Below are 18,345 nucleotides of genomic sequence, written 5' to 3'. Positions count from 1 at the left end.
ACCCGGGACCCCGTGATCCAAAGGTAGCAACGCTGGCAAGTATACCACGAGCTGCGGACTCCGTGGTCATTACGAATATTTTCTGAACAAAACAGGGTGCTCTGATTGTTGCCAGCATCACGAGTGGAACAGGGAATTGTATCTGTGCTTTATAGATCTAGAAAAGGCATATGACCGGGTTCCTAGGAGGAAGTTATTGTCTGTTCTACGAGATTGTGGACTAGGAGGCAAACTTTTGCAAGCAATTAAAGGTCTTTACATGGATAGTCAGGCAGCAGTTAGAGTTGACAGTAAATTCATGGTTCAGATTAGTTTGAGGGGTAAGACAAGGCTGCAACCTGTCTGTTGTTCATATTATTTATGGATCATATGTTGAAAACAATAGGCTGGTTGGGTGAGATTAAGATATGTGAACACAAAGTAAGCAGTCTCGCATATGCGGGTGACTTAGTTGTGATGGCAGATTCGATTCAAAGTTTGCCAAGTAATATTTCAGAGCTAGATCAAAATGTAAGGACCATTAGCATCTCCAAAACGAAAGTAATGTCAGTGGGAAAGAAATATAAACGGATTGAGTGCCAAATAGGAGGAACAAAGTTAGAACACGTGGACGGTTTCAAGTACTTAGGATGCATATTCTCACAGGGTGGCAACATAGTGAAAGAACTGGAAGCGAGGTGTAGCAAAGCTAATGCAGTGAGCGCTCAGCTACGATCTACTCTCTTCTGCAAGAAGGATGTCAGTACCAAGACTAAGTTACCTGTGCACCGTTCAATCCTTCGACCAACTTTCTTGTATGGGAGCGAAAGCTGGGTGGATTCAGGTTACCTTATCAACAAGGTTGAGGTTACGGATATGAAAGTAGCTAGGATGATTGCAGGTACTAGTAGATGGGAACAATGGCACGAGGGTGTCCACAATGACGAAATCAAAGAAAAACTGGGAATGAACTCTATAGATGTAGCAGTCAGGGCGAACAGGCTTAGATGGTGGGGTCATGTTACACGCATGGGAGAAGCAAGGTTACCCAAGAGACTCATGGGTTCAGCGGTAGAGGGTAGGAGGAGTCGGGGCAGACCAAGGAGAAGGTACCTGGATTCGGTTAAGAATGATTTTGAAGTAATAGGCTTAACATCAGAAGAGGCACCAATGTTAGCACTGAATACGGGATCATGGAGGAATTTTATAAGGGGGCTATGCTCCAGACTGAACGCTGAAAGGCACAATCAGTCTTAAATGATGATGATGATGATGAAACAGGGTGATTTTCTTGCACAGTGCACAAATTCTGGGGACTGATCGACGAGAGAATATGGAACCAAAAATGTCTAATGAACTTACCTCCGGAAATACGTAATACGAGGGCTATCCACAAAGTACACTACGTTTTGGAATTAAAAATGAATAAAGTATTGGAAATTTTTTTAATTACACTCCTGGAAATGGAAAAAAGAACACATTGACACCGGTGTGTCAGACCCACCATACTTGCTCGGGACACTGCGAGAGGGCTGTACAAGCAATGATCACACGCACGGCACAGCGGACACACCAGGAACCGCGGTGTTGGCCGTCGAATGGCGCTAGCTGCGCAGCATTTGTGCACCGCCGCCGTCAGTGTCAGCCAGTTTGCCGTGGCATAAGGAGCTCCATCGCAGTCTTTAACACTGGTAGCATGCCGCGACAGCGTGGACGTGAACCGTATGTGCAGTTGACGGACTTTGAGCGAGGGCGTATAGTGGGCATGCGGGAGGCCGGGTGGACGTACCGCCGAATTGCTCAGCACGTGGGGCGTGAGGTCTCCACAGTACATCGATGTTGTCGCCAGTGGTCGGCGGAAGGTGCACGTGCCCGTCGACCTGGGACCGGACCGCAGCGACGCACGGATGCACGCCAAGACCTTAGGATCCTACGCAGTGCCGTAGGGGACCGCACCGCCACTTCCCAGCAAATTAGGGACACTGTTGCTCCTGGGGTATCGGCGAGGACCATTCGCAACCGTCTCCATGAAGCTGGGCTACGGTCCCGCACACCGTTAGGCCGTCTTCCGCTCACGCCCCAACATCGTGCAGCCCGCCTCCAGTGGTGTCGCGACAGGCGTGAATGGAGGGACGAATGGAGACGTGTCGTCTTCAGCGATGAGAGTCGCTTCTGCCTTGGTGCCAATGATGGTCGTATGCGTGTTTGGCGCCGTGCAGGTGAGCGCCACAATCAGGACTGCATACGACCGAGGCACACAGGGCCAACACCCGGCATCATGGTGTGGGGAGCGATCTCCTACACTGGCCGTACACCACTGGTGATCGTCGAGGGGACACTGAATAGTGCACGGTACATCCAAACCGTCATCGGACCCATCGTTCTACCATTCCTAGACCGGCAAGGGAACTTGCTGTTCCAACAGGACAATGCACGTCCGCATGTATCCCGTGCCACCCAACGTGCTCTAGAAGGTGTAAGTCAACTACCCTGGCCAGCAAGATCTCCGGATCTGTCCCCCATTGAGCATGTTTGGGACTGGATGAAGCGTCGTCTCACGCGGTCTGCACGTCCATCACGAACGCTGGTCCAACTGAGGCGCCAGGTGGAAATGGCATGGCAAGCCGTTCCACAGGACTACATCCAGCATCTCTACGATCGTCTCCATGGGAGAATAGCAGCCTGCATTGCTGCGAAAGGTGGATATACACTGTACTAGTGCCGACATTGTGCATGCTCTGTTGCCTGTGTCTATGTGCCTGTGGTTCTGTCAGTGTGATCATGTGATGTATCTGACCCCAGGAATGTGTCAATAAAGTTTCCCCTTCCTGGGACAATGAATTCACGGTGTTCTTATTTCAATTTCCAGGAGTGTATATACAGATGAAAGCCACACTTAAAGACTACTTTTCTACATAGTTGCCATTTAAATTAAGGCACTTATCGTAGCGATGGACGAGCTCGGAAATTCCTTCGTCGTAAAATTCGGTCGCCTGCGCCTTCAACCACGTGGTTACCTCTTCTTTTGGGACAGAAAAGATGTGATTTTTGTGGATTTCCTGGAAAGAGGCACTACAGTAAACTCTCAAAGGTATTGCCAAACTCTGCACAACCCCACCCCAGAAGAGCAATACAAAACAAGCGCAGGGGAAAGTTGGGCTCAAAGATCTTGCCGATTCACGACAACGCCCGGTCCCACACGGCAAATGCCACTCGTGAAGTTCTCGAATCTTTTAAGTGGGAGTTGTTTCCTCATCCGCCGTACAGTCCCGACCTGGCACCGAGCGACTTCCACTTATTCCCAGCAAAGAAGAAGTGGTTGGCTATCCAGCGTTTTGATAATGACGCACAGCTTCAAGAAGTTGAAGGCGCTGGCGGCCGAATTTTACGACGAAGGAATTTCCAACCTCGTCCATCGCTACGATAAGTGCCTTAATTTAAATGGCAACTATGTAGAAAAGTAGTATTTAAGTGTGGCTTTCATCTGTATATAATAAAAAAATTTCCAATACTTTATTTATTTTTAATTCCAAAACGTAATGTACTTTGTGGATAGCCCTCGTACTAGAGACCACTTACTCAATCACACTTCGTTACAGAGACTGCGGTCTAACAGGCGCTGTACCATGCAGCTGTAGTTACAGTATGCATGGTTTCCTCCTTGACGGTGGTACTGTTCCTCACACATCACGTCCTAGTTTTCCGTCCTGCCATATTAATCGGTAATGTTGTGTCCGATTCACATCTCTTGCTGACTAAACTTGTTGTGGATGTGATACAGAGTTGTACACAATGGACCCGTATTCGAATCGAGAGCTTGCCGCCGCGTGAAGTGGCCGCGCAGTTCGAAGCCCCTCCCACCGGAGGTTCGAGTCCTCCTTCAGGCATGGCGTCTGTGTTGTTCTTACAAGGGAACCTCCCCATCGCACCCCCTTCAGATTTAGTTATAAGTTGGCACAGTGGATAGGCCTTGACAAACTGAACACAGATCAATTGAGAAAACAGGAAGAAGTTGTGTGGAACTGTGAAAAAAAAAAAGCAAAATATACAAACTGATTAGTTAATGGGTAGATAGGCAACATGAAGGACACGAAGACCGCAGGAGCGCCGTGGTCTCGTGGTAACGTGGGCAGCTGCGGAACGAAAGGTCCTTGGTTCAAATCTTCCATCGAGTGAAAACTTTAATTTTTTATTTTCAGTTTATGTGAAAAAGTCTTATGTTTTCATCACTTTTTTGGGAGTGATTATCACATCCACAAGAAAACCTAAATCGGGCAAGGTAGAAGAATCTTTTTACCCATTCGCCAAGTGTACAAGTTAGGTGGGTCAACAAAATATTCCTGTCATGTGACGCACATGCCGTCACCAGTGTCGTATAGAATATATCAGATGTGTTTTCCTGTGGAGGAATCGGTTGACCTATGACCTTGCGATAAAATGTTTTCGGTTCGCATTGGAGAGGCACGTCCTTTCGTCAACTAATCGCACGGTTTTGCGATGCGGTCGCAAAACCCAGACACTAAACTTATTACAGTGAACAGAGACGTCAATGAACGAGCAGACAGATAATAACTATGCAAAAATAAAGAAAGTAAAATTTTCACTCGTAGGAAGACTTGAACCAAGGACCTCTCCTTCTGCAGCTGCTAACGCTACCACGGGACCACGGCACTTCTGACCTCACATTTTCCTTGATGTTGCCTATGTAGCCCATGGACTACTCAGTTTGTATATTTTGCTTATTTTTTCACAGTTCCACACGGCTTCTTCCTGTTTTCTCAATTGATCTGTGTTCAGTTTATCAAGGCCTATCCACTGTGCCAAGTTATAACTAAATCTGAGGGGGGTGCGATGGGGAGGTTCCCTTGTTAGCATAGTTTGTGTGTAAGTCTAGGGACCGATGACCTCAGCAGTTTGGTCCCTTAGGAATTCACTCACATTTGAACATTTTTGAGAGCTTGCCGACACACTGTGTACTTGCACTCCGTCTTCAGGCCACGAGCGGCCTACCGGAACCATTCGACCGCCATGTCATCCTCAGTGGAGGATGCGAATAGGAGGGGCGTGGGGTCAGCACACCGCTCTCCCGGTCGTTATGATGGTATTCTTGACCGGAGCCGCTACTATTCGGTCGAGTAGCTCCTCAACTGGCATCGACACATTGATTTTGAGTTCAAATTTCTGTATGTCACGCACTTGTGATGCGGCATGCACATTGTGTATTCCAGTTTGATATCTTCCTGCAGTTTGCACTGTTAGATGGGGAAAACATTACGAGGGAAAACATTAGCATAATAATGGTGCAGAAGTGGAGGAAATTTTTTTTTTACATATACTACAGATTACACATAAATTGAAGAAGAAAGAAAAAATTGTCATATTATATAAGAGAAGCAGAGAGGAAAGTGTGAGTAAACAATATAAATTTTATAGGGCACATAGTATAGGAAACCATTCAAAAAACAAAAAACAAAAAATTTATGAGTAGTTGGCACTTTCCACTAAAACACTAAACAAAAAACTAAAGTAGAAACACTAAAAAATGTGAAGAGCACTTGACCATCAGTCTAATTCTCATGCAGCTAAAGTCTTGCTAAGAGTGTTGAATAGAAGGTTAGGTGGCAAGCTGGATAGAGGGATTGCAGAGGAGCAGTTTGGATTTAGAAGAGGAAAAGGAACGAGAGATGCTATTGGCCTGTTAAGAACTATAGTAGAAAGATGTATGGAAAAGGGTAGAGAAATCTTTGCTGTGTTTTATAGATTTAGAAAAGGCTTTTGACAGAGTTCAGTGGAACAAGCTGATGGATATTTTGAAGAGGATAGGAGTAGATTGGAAAGAGAGACGACTGATACAGAATCTATATTTACACCAGAAACTAAGAATAAGGATTGGAAATGAAATGTCAGAAGGAAGCAGCTTTGGACGAGGTGTTAGACAAGGTCGATGCCTTTCCCCACTGTCGTTTAACGTATACCTTGAAGAGATAATTGAGAAAACCTCAGATGGGAAAAGAGGAATATGTATTGGTGGAAAGAGAATAGAATGTATAAGATTTGCTGATGACATGGTATTAGTGGCAGAAAGTGAGCGGACAGTGAATAACATGCTGAAAGATCTGAATGAAGCTTGTGTGGAATATGGGATGCAAATAAACACAGCGAAAACAAAGAGTATGGTCATCAGCACAAGACGCAGCACTCCGTCTTCAGGCCACGAGCGGCCTACCGGTACCATCCGACCGCCGTGTCATCCTCACTGGAGGAAGCGGACAGGAGGGGGGTGTGGTCAGCACACCGCTCTCCCGGTCGTTATGATGGTATTCTTGACCGAAGCCGCTACTGTTCGGTCGAGTAGCTCCTCAATCGCCATCACGAGGCTGAGTGCACCCCGGAAAACGGCAACAGCGCATGGCGGCTGGATGGTCACCCATCCAAGTGCCGACCACGCCCGACAGCGCTTAACTTCGGTGATCTCACCGGAACTTTTTTTTTTTGGAACGTGATAAACTTTTATTTACAAATTAACATATACATTGAAACTTCCTGGCAGATTAAAACTGTGTGCCCGACCGAGACTCGAACTCGGGACCTTTGCCTTTCACGGGCAAGTGCTCTACCATCTGAGCTACCGAAGCACCACTCACGCCCGGTACTCACAGCTTTACATCTGCCAGTACCTCGTCTCCTAACTTCCAAACTTTACAGAAGCTCTCATTCTGGAAACATCCCCCAGGCTGTGGCTAAGCCATGTCTCCGCAGTATCCTTTCTTTCAGGAGTGCTAGTTCTGCTTGGTTCCCAGGAGAGCTTCTGTAAAGTTTGGAAGGTAGGAGACGAGATACTGGCAGAAGTAAAGCTGTGAGTAGCGGGCGTGAGTAGTGCTTCGGTAGCTCAGATGGTAGAGCACTTGCCCGCGAAAGGCAAAGGTCCCGAGTTCGAGTCTCGGTCGGGCACACAGTTTTAATCTGTCAGGAAGTTTCATATCAGCGCACACTCCGCTGCAGAGTGAAAATCTCATTCTGGAACATATACACTGCTTGACCAAATATACTTTTAGGTTTTACACATACAGTAATCGTATCTTTTTCTATAGTCTTTCTTGTACTTTATTTATGATTTAGTTCTTTCTGATAAGCAAATTTTCTTTCTAATTATGTTCTTTTTTATATTTGTCTGTTTCTAGTCTGATTTTTCTGCGCTGTGGTTTTTTTTTTTGGCTCTAGTTCTGTGTGCACTTGTTAATGCTGTATTTTTTTAATTATTTTTTTAAGGAGTATCTGATGACATTTAATGAGATTAATTTGATTGGTGCCAAATGATGGCGTTGCCTATGGTGTTTTCTTAGCGAAAGGAAAATAGCTGCGGGCGGCGGGAAGCAAGGTTGTATTCAGGAGATCTATCCGCGCCGACAGCGACCAGAGCATTCAATGTATCCAACACGTGCCTGACCGCTTGTCTGAGACAGGGTCGTTTCAGGATGCAGGAAATCGTGAACGACTACCCGAAATGTTGGGACTTGCGGGAAAACGTGATAAACACTGTGGAAGACGACCGTCGTGTCAGTAGCAGGCAGTACAGGGTAAGCCAGGCGACCGTGTGGGACATTCTCCATGACAGTTGTCACTGCCCTTATCACTTACAGCGTGTGGAGGGCTTACTAGCGACAGACTTTCCACATCGGGAGCAGTTTTGTCAGTGGTTTCTTCTCCAGGCAGCCACAATTCTGGGATTTGTGCCATCCATCCTATACACAGATGAGGCTACTTTTATCTACACTCCTGGAAATTGAAATAAGAACACCGTGAATTCATTGTCCCAGGAAGGGAAAACTTTATTGACACATTCCTGGGGTCAGATACATCACATGATCACACTGACAGAACCACAGGCACATAGACACAGGCAACGGAGCATGCACAATGTCGGCACTAGTACAGTGTATATCCACCTTTCGCAGCAATGCAGGCTGCTATTCTCCCATGGAGACGATCGTAGAGATGCTGGATGTAGTCCTGTGGAACGGCTTGCCATGCCATTTCCACCTGGCGCCTCAGTTGGACCAGCGTTCGTGCTGGACGTGCAAACCGCGTGAGACGACGCTTCATCCAGTCCCAAACATGCTCAATGGGAGACAGATCCGGAGATCTTGCTGGCCAGGGTAGTTGACTTACACCTTCTAGAGCACGTTGGGTGGCACGGGATACATGCGGACGTGCATTGTCCTGTTGGAACAACAAGTTCCCTTGCCGGTCTAGGAATGGTAGAACGATGGGTTCGATGACAGTTTGGATGTACCGTGCACTATTCAGTGTCCCCTCGACGATCACCAGTGGTGTACGGCCAGTGTAGGAGATCGCTCCCCACACCATGATGCCGGGTGTTGGCCCTGTGTGCCTCGGTCGTATGCAGTCCTGATTGTGGCGCTCACCTCACGGCGCCAAACACGCATACGACCACCATTGGCACCAAGGCAGAAGCGACTCTCATCGCTGAAGACGACACGTCTCCATTCGTCCCTCCATTCACGCCTGTCGCGACACCACTGGAGGCGGGCTGCACGATGTTGGGGCGTGAGCGGAAGACGGCCTAACGGTGTGCGGGACCGTAGCCCAGCTTCATGGAGACGGTTGCGAATGGTCCTCGCCGATACCCCAGGAGCAACAGTGTCCCTAATTTGCTGGGAAGTGGCGGTGCGGTCCCCTACGGCACTGCGTAGGATCCTACGGTCTTGGCGTGCATCCGTGCGCCGCTGCGGTCCGGTCCCAGGTCGACGGGCACGTGCACCTTCCGCCGACCACTGGCGACAACATCGATGTACTGTGGAGACCTCACGCCCCACGTGTTGAGCAATTCGGCGGTACGTCCACCCGGCCTCCCGCATGCCCACTATACGCCCTCGCTCAAAGTCCGTCAACTGCACATACGGTTCACGTCCACGCTGTCGCGGCATGCTACCAGTGTTAAAGACTGCGATGGAGCTCCGTATGCCATGGCAAACTGGCTGACACCGACGGCGGCGGTGCACAAATGCTGCGCAGCTAGCGCCATTCGACGGCCAACACCGCGGTTCCTGGTGTGTCCGCTGTGCCGTGCGTGTGATCATAGCTTGTACAGCCCTCTCGCAGTGTCCGGAGCAAGTATGGTGGGTCTGACACACCGGTGTCAATGTGTTCTTTTTTCCATTTCCAGGAGTGTAGTATGGTATCTTCAGAAGAGCTGCGCGTTTCGTCACGGGGTTATCTGGTAAGCGTGATAGCGTTACGGAGACGTTTAGCAAACTCTGCAAGAGAGGCTCTCTGCATCGCGGTGTAGTTTGCTGTCCAGGTTTCGAGAGGGTGTTTTTCTGGATGAGGTATCGAATATATTGCTTCCCCCTACTTATACCTCCAGAGGAGATCACGAATGTAAAATTACAGAGATTCGAGCGCGCACGGAGGCTTTCCGGCAGTCGTTCTTCCCGCGAACCATACGCGACTGGAACAGGAAAGGGAGGTAATGACAGTGGCACGTAAAGTGCCCTCCGCCATACACCGTTGGGTGGCTTGCGGAGTATAAATGTAGATGCAGAACACTAGCAATAACATCTTCATCAAAATAATCACAATTATGATAGCGAAAGCAGAAAGGTGGAAGGAGTATATGGAGGGTCTATACAAGGGCGATGTACTTGAGGACAATATTATGGAAATGGAAGAGGATGTAGATGAAGAAGAAATGGGAGATACGATACTGCGTGAAGAGTTTGATAGAGCACTGAAAGACTTAAGTTGAAACAAGTCCCCGGGAGCAGATAACTATCCATTAGAACTACTGACAGCCTTGGGAGAGCCAGTCCTGACAAAACTCTACCATCTGGTGAGCAAGATGTATGAGACAAAAGAAATTCCCTCAGACTTCAAGAAGAATATAATAATTCCAATCCCAAAGCAAGCAGATGTTGACACATGCCAAAATTACCGAACTATCAGTTTAATAAGTCAGAACTGCAAAATACTAACCCAAATTCTTTACAGACGAATGGAAAAACTAGTAGAAGCCGACCTAGGGGAAGATCAGTTTGGATTCCGTAGAAATATTGGAACACGTGAGGCAATACTGACCCTACGACTTATCTTAGAAGCTAGATTAAGGAAAGTCAAACCTACGTTTCTAGCATTTGTAGACTTAGAGAAAGATTTTGACAATGTTGACTGGAATACCATCTTTCAAATTCTGAAGGTGGCGGGGGTAAAATACAGGGAGCGAGAGGTTATTTACAATTTGTACAGAAACCAGATGGCAGTTATAAGAGTCGAGGGACATGAAAGGGAAGCAGTGGTTGGGAAGGGAGTAAGACAGGGTTGTAGCCTCTCCCCGATGTTATTCAATCTGTATATTGAGCAAGCAGTAAAGGAAACAAAAGAAAAATTCGGAGTAGGTATTAAAATTCAAGTAGAAGAAATAAAAACTTTGAGGTTCGCCGATGACATTGTAATTCTGTCAGACACAGCAAAGGACTTGGAAGAGCAGTTGAACGGAATGGATAGTGTCTTGAAAGGAGGATATAAGATGAACATCAACAAAAGCAAAACGAGGATAATGGAATGTAGTCGAATTAAGTCGGGTGATGTTGAGGGAATTAGATTAGGAAATGAGACGCTTAAAGTAGTAAAGGAGTTTTGCTATTTAGGGAGCAAAATAACTGATGATGGTCGAAGTAGAGAGGATATAAAATGTAGACTGGCAATGGTAAGGAAAGCGTTTCTGAAGAAGAGAAATTTGTTAACACCGAGTATAGATTTAAGTGTCAGGAAATCGTTTCTGAAAGTATTTGTATGGAGTGTAGCTATGTATGGAAGTGAAACACGGACGATAAATAGTTTGGACAAAAAGAGAATAGAAGCTTTCGAAATGTGGTGCTACAGAAGAATGCTGAAGATTAAATGGCTAGCTCACGTAACTAATGAGGAGGTATTGAATAGAATTGGGGAGAAGAGGAGTTTGTGGCACAACTTGACAAGAAGAAGGGACCGGTTGGTAGGACATGTTCTGAGGCATCAAGGGATCACCAATTTTAGTATTGGAGGGCAGCGTGGAGGGAAATAATCGTAGAGGGAGACCAAGAGATGAATACACTAAGCAGATTCAGAAGGATGTAGGCTGCAGTAGGTACTGGGAGATGAAGAAGCTTGCACAGGATAGAGTAGCATGGAGAGCTCCATCAAAGCAGTCTCTGGACTGAAGACCACAACAGCAACTCATGATAATCTTATCCATTGTCATTCCTCGACTGTCATGGGGACACGGGGTAAGACATCGAACTGCATAGAGCAGTAAAGGCTAAAACCTGAGACACAGATGGAGGGTATATAAAAGACGGGTGTTGAAGGTAACGGGTACATCCTAGAGGTGAAACGATCAACATTATAGAGGAGGAGATGGGGGAGCAGACGAAACCAGATGAACTGAGTGAACGGCTGAGGAATGAATGACGGCATGCGTGGCCCGCTGCAATATTCCACCAAGGCCGGCATTCCTTCCATCCGGAGAAGAGACGCGCCAGTCAATATCCAAGTGTGTGAGCGCGTCTACAAAGGCACCGCCAGGTGTGCCAGTATTGGCATGTGGGCGTCTCATTAACACAAACACTGCTCACTCTTCTTGCGTGTATGCACAGTTCACCACATTTGCCATACCTTCTCTCACTATACAGCAGAGAAGGCACAATCAGCAACGCTTCAGATGACGAGCGTCCCAAGTCTTTTGGTTCTAATTCATACAGATGCCAGAGCCTGATGCAAAAGTCCTGTATCGCTACAGAAACGATCGTAAGGAGAACAGCTTGGGTGTAAACAGTGGTAGCCAAGTGGTTTTTTTTTTTTTTTTTTTTTTCTGGTTGGGTTTAAGGGCGCTCAACTGCTGAGGTCATTAGCGCCCAGTCACTGTTGTTACAGCACATGGAATCTGCTAAAACTCAAGGGGATGGGGGGACACCAGAAGGACCTGACAAAGATGCAGATAAAATAAGTAAAAAGGTTAAATGTCTTTGGACAAGCCAGTTAAAGTTATAAAACGCAGAATACGAGCAGCTGCTCGAGCGTCATCAGCTAAAACATCCTGTAAAGTAGATGGCAGGGACAGGACAACACGAAATTGACTAAAACGGGGACACGACAATAAAACATGGCGCACTGTTAATGCCTGACCACAAGGGCACTGCGGGGCTGGGTCACCGGACAGCAGGTAGTGGTGGCTAAACCGGCAATGCCCAATCCGCAACCTGGTCAGAAGGACCTCCTCTCGCCGAGATGGTCGGGAGGATGTTGTCCAAGCAGTTGGGAGCGGTGTGACTGCCCGGAGCTTGTTTCCTTGGAGGGATGACCAAGCATCCCACCACAACCACACAAGCCTCTTACACACATCCCCACGAACGTCAGATGACGGGACACAATGGGAGGCTGGCCGAGACAGGAGGACTGCAGCCTTGGCTGCAGCATCCGCAGCCTCATTCCCAGGCACTCTTACATGTCCGGGAACCCACAGAAAGCTGACAGAACCACCATTATCAGCGAAAGACTGGAGGGACTGCTGTATCCGTTGAATCAAGGGATGGACCGGATAGGGAGCTCCAAGGCTCTGAAGAGCACTGAGTGAGTCAGAGCAGAGTACATACGATGAATGGCGGTGGCGGCGGGCATACTGAACGGCCTGATGGAGAGCAAAAAGCTCGGCCGTAAAGCTGGAACATTGGTCGAGGAGCCGGTATTTAAAGGTGGCGGCCCCGACGACAAAGGCACAGCCGACACCGTCGTCAGTTTTGGAGCCATCGGTGTAAATAAAGGTGTGACCGGCAAGTCGAGCACGAAGTTCGACAAACCGAGAGCAATACACTGCAGCCGGAGTACCCTCCTTCGGGAGTGAGCTGAGGTCGCAGCCAAGTGTAATGTATACAAGAAAGCACTACAGGTAAAAATAGAGGAATAGGTGGAGGTTGATGTAAACAAGACTTAAACAGACCGTTCGCAGCTCGTGGTCGTGCGGTAGCGTTCTCGCTTCCCGCGCCCGGGTTCCCGGGTTCGATTCCCGGCGGGGTCAGGGATTTTCTCTGCCTCGTGATGACTGGGTGTTGTGTGCTGTCCTTAGGTTTAGTTAGGTTTAAGTAGTTCTAAGTTCTAGGGGACTGATGACCACAGACGTTAAGTCCCATAGTGCTCAGAGCCATTTGAACTTAAACAGACTGAAGAAACAAAGAGACTGAGATAAAGGAGATAAAGAAATAAAGAAAAGAAACAAGGAGATTCAGTACAGAAGACATAACATCCCAAGATGCTACTCCAGGCGTGTGTAAAATGAATATGCGCAACGGAGAATAATAAACGGTAAAATGAACATTTGCCCGCGTCTGACTACCACCTGAAGCAGATCTTGGGATCTCTTAACTTTATAATTACAACCTAAACATGAATGAATGATGAAGGCAACTAATACCAACCACTAAATGATGAAAGTTGTCCCTGCTTATATACCGGGTGATCAAAAAGTGAGTATAAATTTGAAAACGGAATAAATCACGGAATTATGCAACAGAGAGGTACAAATTGACACACATGCTTGGAATGACATGGGGTTTTATTAGAACCAAAAAAATTCAGAAGTTCACAAAATGTCAGACAGATGGCGCTTCATCCAATCAGAATAGCAATAATTAGCATAACAAAGTAAGACGAAGCAAAGATGATGTTCAAAATGGTTCAAATGGCTCTGAGCACTATGGGACTTAACTTCTGAGGTCATCAGTCCCCTAGAACTTAGAACTACTTAAACCTAACTAACCTAAGCACAACACACGCATTCATGCCCGAGGCAGGAATCGAAACTGCGACCGTAGCGGTCGCGCGGTTCCACACTGTAGCGCCAAGAACCGCTTGGCCACTCCGGCCGGCAAAGGTGATGTTCTTTACAGGAAATGCTCAATATGTCCACCATCATTCCTCAACAATAGCTATAGTCGAGGAATAATGTTGTGAACAGCACTGTAAAGCATGTCCGGAGTTACGGCGAGGCATTGGCGTCGGATGTTGTCTTTCAGCATCCCTAGAGATGTCGGTCGATCACGATACATTTGCGACTTCAAGTGACCCCAAAGCCAATAATCGCACGGACTGAGGTCTGGGGACCTGGGAGACCAAGCATGACGAAAGTGGCGGCTGAGCACACGATCATCACCAAACGACGCGCGCAAGAGATCTTTCACGCGTCTAGCAATACTCTTTTTTTTTTGTTCTAATAAAACCCCATGTCATTCCAAGCATGTGTGTCAATTATTACCTCTCTATCTACATTATACCGTGGTTTATTGTTTTCAAATTTATACTGACTTTTTGATCACCTGGTATTTATTGTAGATCAAAAAACCCTTTATATTACAAAGTTTACATTTCCTAAACGAAATTACTAATCAATTGCCGAACTCTGCCCCTTATTATGACTGCGCGACCTAATATCAATAACGCGAAATGACTGAAATCACTTACGTACCAAAAACTAGAGGACACTTCTTTAATCCGCAGCTCGTGGTCGTGCGGTAGCGTTCTTGCTTCCCACGCCCGGGTTCCCGGGTTCGATTCCAGGCGGCGTCAGGGATTTTGTCTGCCTCGTGATGACTGGGTGTTGTGTACTGTCCTTAGGTTAGTTAGGTTTAAGTAGTTCTAAGTTCTAGGGGACTGATGACCATAGATGTGAAGTCCCATAGTGCTCAGAGCCATTTGAACCATTTTTTGAACACTTCTTTCAAAGGTGATCTACGGTGGTGTGGAACCTCAGTGGAAATAAACTAACGTGATCACAGCTGTTTAGCTTTTATAGCCATAATAAGCCGAAGCAATCCGCTATATCACCGTATGTACTGCGTCCGGTGCGTCGAAGTGATGTTTCTCGTACTCTTCTGCGACGATGGAAGAACTCCAGCCACAAATAAACTCTTTCAAACACTAGGACGGCAGAAGGCGGTCCTCTGACTAATATACTCTAATACTGTCTTTTCCTCTCTGTGTTCTACAGACGAGAAACGAGAACTCCCAGCCACAAGGACGGAGTTCAGATAACGTCTCAACGCAAGTATAGGCAGAAGTGCTCTCAATCACTGAACGCTGCGTACTCAACGAGGTGAAGTCCAGAATCGTATAGGTTCGCAACAGTACAGTTCCTAACTGTTCTAACTAGAAACTTTACTGAGAGCAAAGACAGCAAGTCCGTCTGTACCAACAAAAGCTGATACCGAGCGACTGTCACACACGGACGCTCACAACGGAAGACCTCGCCTCTCCACCGCTGGCTTCCCAGCAAGGCTCGGCTCACACCATCGTAATTCCAAAAACGAATCATATTCCCGAAACCACGTAATATTCTCCCTCTCTACAGATTGTTCCGAACGCCGACCAACCATATTTTAGTCTTTTGTCGTCCAGCGCGGAAAGTTTGCGAGGAAAAACCTACACACGTACAATGGTACGCTTCTGAGTAAAAATCCTTGGAAATAACCCAGCCTGCGTGGTTTCCGATGTGCCGCCTCTTCGTTCCTCTCACCTGCGTCCACGTTTTTCGTAGTTTCAGACGTATAATACTTCCGGTTCGGCTACAAAACCGGCCGGTCGCGACTCTATTGTGCTCCAGCGCTTAGGTGCTACGACGTCCGTATTGCTATTTCCTTTGCCTTAGCAGGACCAACACACCTCTGTGGGCTTTCATTTCCACTGTCGTTCCAACCTCTACTAGTATGATAATGAAGACACTCCGTCACTTTTCATGCAATAAGCGTTAACAATTATGTACTAGGCGTATGTGACAATGTCAGTCTCCTTTAAATTTCGTGCCGCGCGCGATTAGCCGAGCGGTCTAGGGCGCTGCAGTCATTGACTGTGCAGCTGGTTCCGGCGGAGGTTCGAGTCCTCCCTCGGGCATGGGTGTGTGTGTGTGTTTGTCCTTAGGGTAATTTAGGTTAAGTAGTGTGTAAGCTTAGGGACTGATAACCTTAGCAGTTAAGTCCTATAACATTTCACACACATTTGAACATTTTTTAAATTTCGTATATAAGATGTACTACCTATCAAATAATACCTAATGTTGTTGTAGATCATGGCAAAGTATGTGGATGAGTGCTTATAAGGTGCCAAATTATAGCCACCTTACAACATAAATATGACAACAACAGAAGAAAGAGATTGAGGTAGAAAAGAGAGGTGACAAAGATGAAACAGAAAAGGCAGGTATAAATATAGAGACAGATTTGAGAGGAGATAAGAGGAGAGGGGATCAGAGATAGAAGTAGATGTTAGAGAATGTAAGGGGTCCGTAGGCCCTTACTACAAGTTTTGCGACAGCACAGGTCGACAGGACAAACAATCGATAGTGTGCGTCGGGTGGCGAGAGCGAGTGTTGAGACAGTGTGGTGTGGTACGCGCTGCGGGCCGAGCCGGGTGGAGGTCTGTTGCTGGAATGCAAGACCGCACCGACAAAGGGAGTGGCCATCGCCGTGGTTTAACCCCTTTGTGTTAGAAATATACGGGAAAGTGAAAAAGTACAATTACTAGTGTGATTCAGTGATATTTTTGTGCCGATATTTGTAATTACGCGTCTACCGCGCCGGCATCATTTGGATTGCAGTGTTGGATTACAATGATTGAAATTGCGTGTGACGATAAGGAATAACGAAAGGACCTGTGCTGAGATTAGCCGTTATTAATTCTGTACGACGAAGGCAGTGGCTGTCTCCTTACTTTGTGTTTTTGTGATGAATATAGGTCATTGATTAATGAAGCTGTGTTGTCGTTCTTCTTGGCACCAGACATTTCTTTATTACAGCATTTGAGAAGGACAAAATGGAATGTAACATCTCGGTAGCAGTGCAATCCGATTGCCAGCCCCATTAGGTACACGGTCACATTAATTATTATCTATTTGGGCTGCTATCAGATCCGGATCGTGCGGGATAAGTCAGTAAAATAAACCGGTGTTACAAGAAGGAGAGGAAAACAGGTAGAGATAGACAAGATATAGACATAAGTAAGAGATGTCAGAGAGGAGAAAATATAAAGAAGAGTAGAGATGTGGGGATAAAAGATAGAATAGATGCTGAGGTAAAGAAGAGATTGATGTAGAAATGAAAAGATGATGCAGAGATAAAGAAGAGACTGATGCACGAATAAAAAAGATGCAGAGGTAAAGAAGGCAATGATGGAGAAATGTAGAATAATAGTGGAAACTGTATAGAGAGAAGAGAAATAAATATATTTAATAATGACAGAGAGAAAGAGATAAATGAGGATGGTGGGAGAACGATATATAGATTAAATTAGAAAAGAGGTGCAGAGGGAGAAAGATAAAGTTATTAGAAAAGAGAGATTCAGAAAGGAAGAAGTATTAGAGAAGAGAGAGAGCGAGAGAGAGAGAGATGAGTAAGAGACGAAAGAATTGTGACACGACTTTGTGTTCTCCTGCCTTCACACACACCAGAACACACAGGGGATGTTACCCAGGGAGTCACTCTGCCCCCACTTTTGCCGGGTACCCACCATGAGCGCAGCTTGCGGGTCCAGCGGCGTCGACGGCGCGGACGTAGACGAGCAGACGGCCTGTCCCGGCCAGTGGCCGTGGCGCGAGTCCAGCGTGGGGGTGGAGGGGGCGGAGGTGCCGGCGCAGCACGCCGCCAGGTCCACCATGTCGGCCGGGAAGAACTGCTGAAACACCACACCGGGAAAACACCACGTCAGCATCGTTGCACAACCGCCGACAGCTGCTGATAAATAAACCTCTATCAACTAACAATTTCGATCATCTCTTCTTCAGATTTCATACGAGTTCTGTTCAATAAATTCCGGAACATTCGTAATTTCGCGCCAATGGTATTTGGAGCAAAATGCGGTTGGCATCCCTGCATACTCCCGTGTTTAATATGTAACTGCCGGACGTTTCATCGTTGTATGTCTGTCAGTTATTGTTCAGTGCTGTATTGAGTCGAACGTGGTGTTGCATAGTATGCGAATTTCGAGAAGGCAGAGATGCAGGAGCAACACGTCTGCATTAAATTTTTCTTAACACACCAAATGATGCAGGAAACCTCTGTGATGAGTGATCAAGCCGCAGTCGGTGTTACGAATGGTTCACACGGTTTAAAAATGGCCGGACGGAAGTAAAACATGACCGTCGTCCAGGACGCCCTTGGACATCTACCGGCGACATTCAAGTCAGGAACGTGAACGAAACTGTGTGTGTCAATCGAAGACTGACTGTCCGAGCGATGCAGAAGAATGTAACATTCCAGTTGGATCATGTCATGAAATCCTGACACAGCATCTTGGAATGCATCATGTTGCCGCCAAGTTCGTCCCACG

General features: G+C 46.8%; 1 protein-coding gene across 1 annotated transcript in view; it reads right to left on the bottom strand.

Moving 5' to 3' along the window:
• LOC126426517 (uncharacterized) overlaps positions 1 to 18,345 on the bottom strand; it is a 433,256-nt gene that overhangs the window by 353,494 nt on the left and 61,417 nt on the right. The window contains exon 4 of the mRNA XM_050088422.1: positions 17,527 to 17,691. Within this exon, the coding sequence (XP_049944379.1) occupies positions 17,527 to 17,691 (165 nt within the window). The remainder of the gene's footprint in view (positions 1 to 17,526; positions 17,692 to 18,345) is intronic.

The sequence above is a fragment of the Schistocerca serialis genome, chromosome 11 (genome assembly GCF_023864345.2).
Source record: "Schistocerca serialis cubense isolate TAMUIC-IGC-003099 chromosome 11, iqSchSeri2.2, whole genome shotgun sequence".
Taxonomy (NCBI): domain Eukaryota; kingdom Metazoa; phylum Arthropoda; class Insecta; order Orthoptera; family Acrididae; genus Schistocerca; species Schistocerca serialis.
This window is presented reverse-complemented; position numbering and strand designations above follow the sequence as displayed.